Here is an 8,502-nt window from a genome sequence, read left to right on the forward strand (position 1 = left end):
ATATGATATAAGACAATAAAACTGCTACTACAGTAGCTTGCCCAACACTGTCCATTTCCCTGTCTGCCTTACTTCATTCTGGTTGTGAACGTAATTTGTTGGATTATTGTTTCGTGCAGCAGATAGGTATTAAGACCATTCCTCTTCGTGCTCTCCTTCGTGTTTCTGCCCTTGATGGCAAGAAGCTGCCGCAGAATACACATCAGACCCAACCCATACAACTCACTATTTCTGGCAATCACACTGAATTTGTTTCTTTTTTACATTTTTCCAACTGCTAGCTCCCCGTTGATCCTTGGGTTTGAGTGGTTACAATTACACAACCCCATATCAATTAGTCAAACAGACACATGGACATTTGGTCAGTTACCTGCGACTCATCTTGTCTCCGCTCTGCTGTTCTGCCAGGCTCCCAACCGGCAGAGAGCCATGAGGCTGACCCACCTGATCTCCCCTTTGTACCCGCCGATTATCATGATTTGGTTCAGGTATTCAATAAGACTAAAGCCTTATCTCTACCTCCCCAAAGGCCATATGATTGTGCCATAGACCTGTTACCCTGAGCTCCACTACCTAGTAGTCGACTTTACAAAATCTCCAAACCCGAAAGAGAGACCATGGAAAGATACATACAGGAGTCTTTAGCGGCAGGCATTATTTTACCCTCCTCTTCCCCTCTAGGGACAGGTTTCTTTTTTGTTGGGAAGAAGGGAGGCTCTTTCAGATCTTGCATCGACTATAGAGGTTTGAACCAAATGACTGTTAAAAACAAGTACCCTTTGTCGCTCTTGTCCGCTGCATTTGAACCTTTTCAAGGGGCCACGGTGTTCACTAAGCTAGACTTAGGAAACGCTTACCACTTACTTTACATAAAAGAGGGGAATGAAAGGAAAACAGCCTTCAAGACACCACTTGGCCACTGCACTGTTCCCTGGGGCGACAGTGGCGTTGGATGTAGGAGTTTGCCCAGAAATCGAAGGATTGATGGTTCAAGCCCCGACTACGACTTTCAGTTTCGTTGTGTCCTTGGGCAAGACACTTCACCTACATCATCTACTGATGGTGGTCAGAGGGCCCGGTGGGGCCAGTGTACGGCAGCCCCGCTTCTGTCAGTGAGCCCCAGGGCAGCTGTGGCTACAATGTAACTTGCCACCATCAGTGTGTGCGTGACTGGGTGAATGAATGTAGTGTAAAGTGCTTTGGTCAAGTCTCCTGACTTGAATAAAGGTGGTATATAAGTACATGCCATTTACCATTTGCTGATGAAAAGGACATCTCGGTCACATCTGTTCAGCTCCATATTCGCCAGTGTAAGGCCATCTGGGACAAGACTATCGCTGCGAGTTTGTGGGGTTATTTTGTTTTCTTTTTCAGTTCCACCGATCGTCCACCAGATGTTGCCATCTGGTTACTTCTGTCTTGGAGGGCTTGCCTATATATCTAAACTACCCACACCTGCAACAAAACACCTCAGAGGAGTATATGAGCAGCTGAATGTCATCACCTCCAGTGTGTTTGCCTCTTTTGGGTACTCTAGACTCTCTGAGCTTTTGCTGAGTTTTTCTCTGAGCTTTACCAGTGAATTCATGCTCTTACCTATTTTTTCTTGTGAATCTTCGACAGGAAACCTTCAGATCCTCTGGGATTTTTCATATCCTTCCAGCCCTGGAAGAAAACCTCTCGAGACGCTGAGAGTTCCACAACTCACATCTTCTGAGCTCCAACCTCATCAAGGTCTTCAGTTGACAGTCTGCTCCGCTGCTCCTCTGGGCTACCATAAACTTACCTGTCCACCCTCCAACGACTCGTCCACCTTCAACCAGCAAAGGCTTCCACAAACTGAAACCTCTTATCACCCTCCAATTCAGGCAGTTAGTTCAAGTAAGAACAGCGCATCAGTCTTCTGCATTTTTCCCCCACCAACTGTGAACTCAACTAATCTCTCTCTCCTTATGTGCAGTCGCACTTGGATTCCTGGCAGCAGGTCCCACCAAGCTGAGATAACCCGGTTTCTGCTTTTGCTTTAGGGAAAAACAAAAACTTTTTAACTTTTGCTATCTCTCTGTGAGTGTTTCTGCATGTGGCCAAGAAATATTAGACCCATCATGACAGACACCACGACTGAGCAGTTATGTTAATTTGGGGTTTGACCAGAGCACAATAGTTGGGACCAACCAAGTAATCAAGGTCAGACAAGCAGATGTACTAAACAAGGGAAACCAAGGTTGGGGAACAGCTTCTGGCAGACAGAATAACTGGAAAAAAGAGAAAGAAAAACAAGCAGGTTAGATTTTACCAGACTTGTTTAGAAGAAGCAAATGGTCTGAATGTCTTATCACTGGGATAAGACAAAAATCTGACGCTATGCAGTTGGTGGATCCGTTCTTAAATGGCAGCTGCTGATGACTCCCAGGTGTTTAGGTCACAACACAAGAGCAGTTGTGACAGTTCTGACTCAGCCTCTGTTCTGTTGTCCCTGCAATCATATCGGTCCCAGATTTATCCAAAAATTATCCATGAGATTCTTGTCACCATTTCTAGGGTGGAGAGGGGAGGATGAGATGTGAGATATTTTTATGGGTTCCCTCTTCCGTGTAATAACTAATGACTGAGTTGGCTTAATTGCTAAAGAAGCATTGAAATGCCTCAAAATGCATTGAAATGGAAAAATCAGTGGATAGTTAGGAATTTTAAGAAAATAGTTCTCAGTCAGTGGCAGAGGGAGTTGGATTCTAAGAAGACAAGAAGTCATTATTACATGATTGAAAAGCTTGTGACTGGAGCAGAGATAACCAGGGAAAACAACTAAACAAGTCTACTTTGTTGAATGATGAACTCTACAAAGAATTTGTTGGGGAAAAAAACTGAAACTGAAAGTTAAAGGCAGCTTTTCATCTTGTTGTTTTACTTGCCTATCTCTCAGATTTAAAAAAGAAGACAGTGTTTCACCAGTCCTGCTGCTAGAAAAAGAAGTAGAGCATAAACAGCGAAACTGGTCACTAAGTCCTGCATTAGAGCAAACATTATTCTGTTCATGTAACTTGAAGTCTCTTGCTAACTGTTTCCCCTGTCAGGATGCAGGTTTAACTGGAACTGCTACATTTTTTTTTTTACATGGCCTCAACTTTAACTATTCACCTCTGCAACAGTTACAACATAATGTTAGCTTAGCATGAACAGAGATGCCAATTTAAACAACCCTTATTAAAAAAAAGAAGAAGGGAAAAAAAAAAAAAAACAGGACAACATGGCCATGTGTTTTTCTTGTCCTAAAATGACCCAAGATCCCTTGAGGCTAATCAAACCTCACAGGACTTTCCAGTATTATTAGGTGCTGGGAAATGTATTTGAACCACATAAAATTTTAAGTTACTTTTCTGTTACAAAATTGTTCACTACCATTTAATACAAAATCCAACTGTCAAACAATAATTAAAGACAGAATTAATCTAAATAAACCAGGTTATCTGTAAAAAAAATATATATATATATATAAATATATATATATATATAAAGTAATCCCTCCTCTTACTAAAGCACATGACCTGTATTACCTGATTACCTGCATTTCAGTATTTCATGTATAAAAATCTTATTCAGTTAGGGCTTTGCTGTTACAAAGAGTAAAATATTAAACTAAAAGTCTACAATAAATACTTTGACCTTGTTAAGGTCATTTGCTATTTTATCAAAGACCTTTCAACTATTTAAACAAAGATATGTTTTAAGGTCAATTTGACCTTTTCTGCAGATTTCCAAATAAAGGGTAAGCAATAATTTCTGTGATCAATCTTTTATAAGCACAAATAATAAAAATCTCATAAAAATGAGATCTCCAAAATGTGTCATGTACTTCTAGACAATTTTAAGATATGTGTGACACCAAAATGAGAAAACATGTATTTTTCCTGTGTCTCAGTTTTTTCTCTTGAGCAATAAGATGTATTAAAGTTTGATTTAGTCTCCTTCCAAGTTTCAGAAAAGATCCCAACAAGCTCTAATATAATTCTCAGAAGTCCTCAAATGTTGAGGCTCCTCATGATCCCAAGCAGAGAAAACAGAGAGCAAGAAACAGAGAACAAGGAGTCATTACATTATTACGAAAACCAGGAAAAGACACATTGATAATCTGAGGCCAATAACTTTACTGAATGCAGATTAAAAAATATTCACCCTTATTTTTTCCAATCAATTTGGGACAGATAGTGTGTGATCAGGATTAATTAAGGACTGGTTTATACACAAAAATATTATTGTCACGCCAACTGACAAAAAGCACGACAAAAACATCAAAAACCTCTTTCATTCACTTTCATAAATAAAACAAATCTTCAGGCAGACCTGCAGGGGGCAATCAATCATTTGCATTTTGCAACATCACCAGCAAAGCACTCCAACCAACTTCCTGTCAAGGGGAGGAACTTCCTGTTAAACGGCCATCTTGAACACCAGTTCAATACATGCTGTGGAGGATAAAGGAGGAATGTTTGTTGAGAGCAAAAGTTTGAAGAAACAAGCCAAACCAAGAAAACTAAAATCCCTCAGTTCACCGTCAAATGCAACTGGTAGGAGATTTGACTTTCTTGAATTACTCACCTGTTGTTGTGGAAGTGGAAAGAATTAACTTCTGCTCTCAAGAAAATCCCAGAGGAGAACACCTGACCATCAGTTTGTGACCTTATGATTAAAACCTTAGTTATCCAGCAAAATGACGATTGAAAGCATACCAGCCATTCAGTATCTGAAGAACTAAAAAGGCAACATAAAGGATTAGAAACAGCCTTTACAGATTCAGATCTCATTGAGATCCTGTGGCATGACCTTGTTTAATTAGTGTCAAAAAGCAAAACAGAGAAAATTTCTAGGGAGGCAAATCCCCTATTAGAGCACTGTCCAAAGGGGATTTTAACAGGTTGAAGAGCAGGTGAAATGGTTGACGGAGGAACAAGAGCTGTGAAGGCTACAGAAAACTCAGGTACTAATGGAAACTACATAAAGGGACTGGGTTAGCATCAAAAGCGGGAAAATGAACACAACAGCACATTTGGATGAGCAATCAAAGGCTACAAGGGGAAACATATAAACCAGTAAAACAAATTAGTACTTTAAAAAGGAACAATAAATTTCCCTCAAGGGACACCTCCAGGTGGCTAGGAGGAGTAAAATTGGTCTGCAGGGAGGTTATTAGGGGAAAGGAGTGTTTCAGTATTCTGTGTAGCAAACTCTTATTCAGTTAGTGCTCTGCTGTAACAAAAAGTAAAATATTAAACAAAGTCTACGGTAAATATTTTTACCCTGTTTGGGTCATTTGCAATTTTATCAAAGACCTGTCCACTATTCAAACAAAGATAAGTTTTAAGGGCAATTTGAACTTTTCTGCAGATTTCTAAATAAAAGATAAGCAATGGTTTCTGTGATCAACCTTTTATAAGTACAGTGTAAAAAAAAATTCTGTTCCAAGGGGAAAGGAAAATCTGAATTCTCCAAAATGTTTTATGTACTTAACAACCATGAGATATGCGTGACAACAAAATAAGAAAAAGTTTATTTCTCCTGTGTCTGTTTTTTCTCTGGAGCAATAAGATGTACTAAAGTTCGATTTAGTCTCCTTCCAAGTTTCAGAAAAGATTCCAACAAGCTCTAAGATAATTCTTAATTCTCCTCGTGATCCAGGGAGAGAAATCAGAAAGCTCTCCTGATGAACTCAGTATGCACTCATCACAGCCTCATTATCCTTTTTTGGAAAACATTAAACACATTATCATCCAAAACCTTAAAATGTATTGAAAATGATAATTTATTTCCTACTATCTGCGATGGACTGGCGACCTGTCCAGGGTGGACCCCGCCTCTTGCACATAGCACCCCTCGCGACCTAACTCGGGATGAAGCGTGTCTGATAATGGATGGATGGATGGATTTCCTACTATGAAAAAAGGAGTCATAACATTATTACCAAAAACAGGAAAAAACACATTGATAATTTGACGCCAATAACTAGACTTACATGTCTCCATATGTGAGTAAATATCAATACACGATTATCAGTAAAGCAACTTATATGGGATTCCAGTGAAAAAAGAAATAAAATATTTAAGCTTGACCTTGAAAAAGGATTATAAGACAAAAAAAGATCTGAATATTTGGCTGTCATAAAAAAGAGTGAATGCATTCTTACTTACTGGCTTCAAAGAGATACTTAGACAACTTTAAATTTTTCTTTTTTTTTTTTTTTTTTTTTCTTTTTACACCTTTCAGAAAGAAAATAAACATTTTAATCCCATAAAGTGCAGCAGTGGTCAAATGTAAACAGTGTGGGACAAAAAAAAAACACGCTGCAAACATGTATTGATATGTAAGTTCAGAGCTTTTAAATATAAATATATATGATGCGAATATGCACTATTTTAGTTTGGTGTTATCAGTGTGTTGCATAGTCTGTGAATGGATTTGGCATTTATTTTTCAACGTTTCACCAATCTGAGTGGGGAAAAAGCTGTTGCAAAATTTGCTGGACCTGCATCGGATGCTTCGAAGTCTCTTCTCAGGGGGCAGCAGGGAGAACAGTCCATGGTGGGGGTGTGAGGGGTAATTTATGATGTTACGGGCTCTGGACACACACTGCTGGGATGAAATGTCTTTAATGAGGGAAGAGGAGCCCCGAAGATCCTCTCTGCTGTTCACACCACTAGTCTCACACTCTTCCAGTCTGAGGTGCAGCAACCTCCAAACCACACAGTGAGACAGCTGGTCAGAACGCTCTCTATGGTGCTTCTGTAGAAGGTGGTGAGGATGGGTGGGGGCAGATGGGCTCTCCTCATCCTCTGCAAGAAGTACAAGCGCTTCTGTGCCGTGTTGACCAGTGAGGTGTTGTTTACAGTCCAGGTGAGGGTGTCTGTGATGTGCACCCCCAGGAATTTGGTGCTGCTGACCATTTCTACAGCTGAGCTGTTGATGAGCAGTGGAGCGTGGTTAGGCCGGTTGATCCTGAAGTTAACGATGATCTCCTCCGTCTTCTCCATGTTCAGAATCATGCCGTTATCTCTGAACCAGCCCACCAGCTACTCCAGCTTCTTTCTGTATGCATGGTCAGTGTTGTTTTTGTCAACGATGAGGATGACGCTTTCGTTCAATTTCGTTGAGGCTCCTTTTTTCCATGATGATAACAAAAACTGAAGAGCTAAACATGGATCAATGACACAAGTTGAGACTAAATAAAAATTAGTGGATTGTCTGTCAGACGTCCAAATGCATCATTGGGCTGTAATCAGCTAAGCAGTATCAGCTATGCTGCTGCGTCATGTTTGATCCTGCCGCCCACCTGCCATGCAGTTTTGCACATGCTGTAGGAGCAAAGATGGATAATAGCAGTAGCGGCAGGGTCTAACAAAATAACCCGGAATGGTCCTGTACTGCACGCTTAACTTTGACAAACTCTGCTCTGATCTTCCATCTGTGCTTGTGCAGAAATGCATCTTTGCGCATGCGGAGCTCTGAGTCTGCGCTTTATGCTCCACTCTGATGGTTTACTCTCATTAGTATGGCTCTTCCTGCTCTCGCTACTTAATAAACTATATGGGGCTGATCATCCTCTGTCAAGCGTAAAAAAATCCCGTGACTATCAATATTTTACTTTGTCCAGCTCACAAGAGGTGATACTAAATATTCTTTAATTTATACCAAAATGAATCCCTAAATTATATCAAAATAAAATTATTCATTGTATTTTTTTTATTTCTGGATAAAGAGCCAGGTTCATTCAATTTCGGTCTGGATGAACCCAGATAGGTTCTCTCTGTATTTCTTTTATTTAAAAAAAAAATGTAAATTCAAATCTACTTTGACCCTTCAGCAGCAGTAACAAAGGGGTAAATTGAAGAAATAAAACCATAATTGCCAAAGTAGAAAGAAGAATGTTTTTGTTATTTGCTTTTTTGGAGTAATGACGATTTTATTGGTCTGTGTGTATAATTCATAGTAGATCAGGAAGTGTTTGCTGTATGATGGAAACCCTGTATGTCTAAAACTATTCCTTTATGGTACATTTTGTTAGGATGTCTGTCTCCTATATTAACCAATATGATGTGTTGAACTACATTTGCTATTTTACACGTTTTGTGAGACACTTTTTAAAAAGTAGAGCATTATTTCATAAAAAGATTTTCTGCCCAACAGCAAAGATGAACTGCATGGCCGCATTCTATACCCAGCAATTGTAATATCTAGGCAAAAGCTGTCAGTCTGGTAAAGAATCTGGTTGTTATTCCAAATTGAAAAGGTTAACTTTTTTTGCAACATAAAGCTGACTAAAACTAGACTAAAATCTTTTTTCAGTTTTAGTCGACTAAAACCGGCTAAAACTATCAGATATCGTAATGACTAAAATGCGACTAAGACTGATAATAGTTTTCGTCTTGAAGACTAGGACTAACACTAAATTTAAGATGGCTGTCAAAAACAACACTGGTCCTGGTCATTGTCATCTCTGATGAGGCCCACCAT

The 8,502-nt window shown here is 39.5% G+C and overlaps 1 protein-coding gene across 1 annotated transcript in view; it reads left to right on the forward strand.

Annotated features, from left to right (window-relative positions):
• The first annotated feature begins 6,999 nt into the window (after nucleotides 1–6,999).
• LOC107090726 overlaps nucleotides 7,000–8,502 on the forward strand; it is a 19,459-nt gene continuing 17,956 nt past the window's right edge. Inside the window, exon 1 of the mRNA XM_015384281.1 lies at nucleotides 7,000–7,088. Within this exon, the coding sequence (XP_015239767.1) occupies nucleotides 7,000–7,088 (89 nt within the window). The remainder of the gene's footprint in view (nucleotides 7,089–8,502) is intronic.

This window comes from Cyprinodon variegatus, unplaced genomic scaffold, assembly GCF_000732505.1.
Source record: "Cyprinodon variegatus isolate N-32 unplaced genomic scaffold, C_variegatus-1.0 Scaffold15, whole genome shotgun sequence".
NCBI lineage: Eukaryota > Metazoa > Chordata > Actinopteri > Cyprinodontiformes > Cyprinodontidae > Cyprinodon > Cyprinodon variegatus.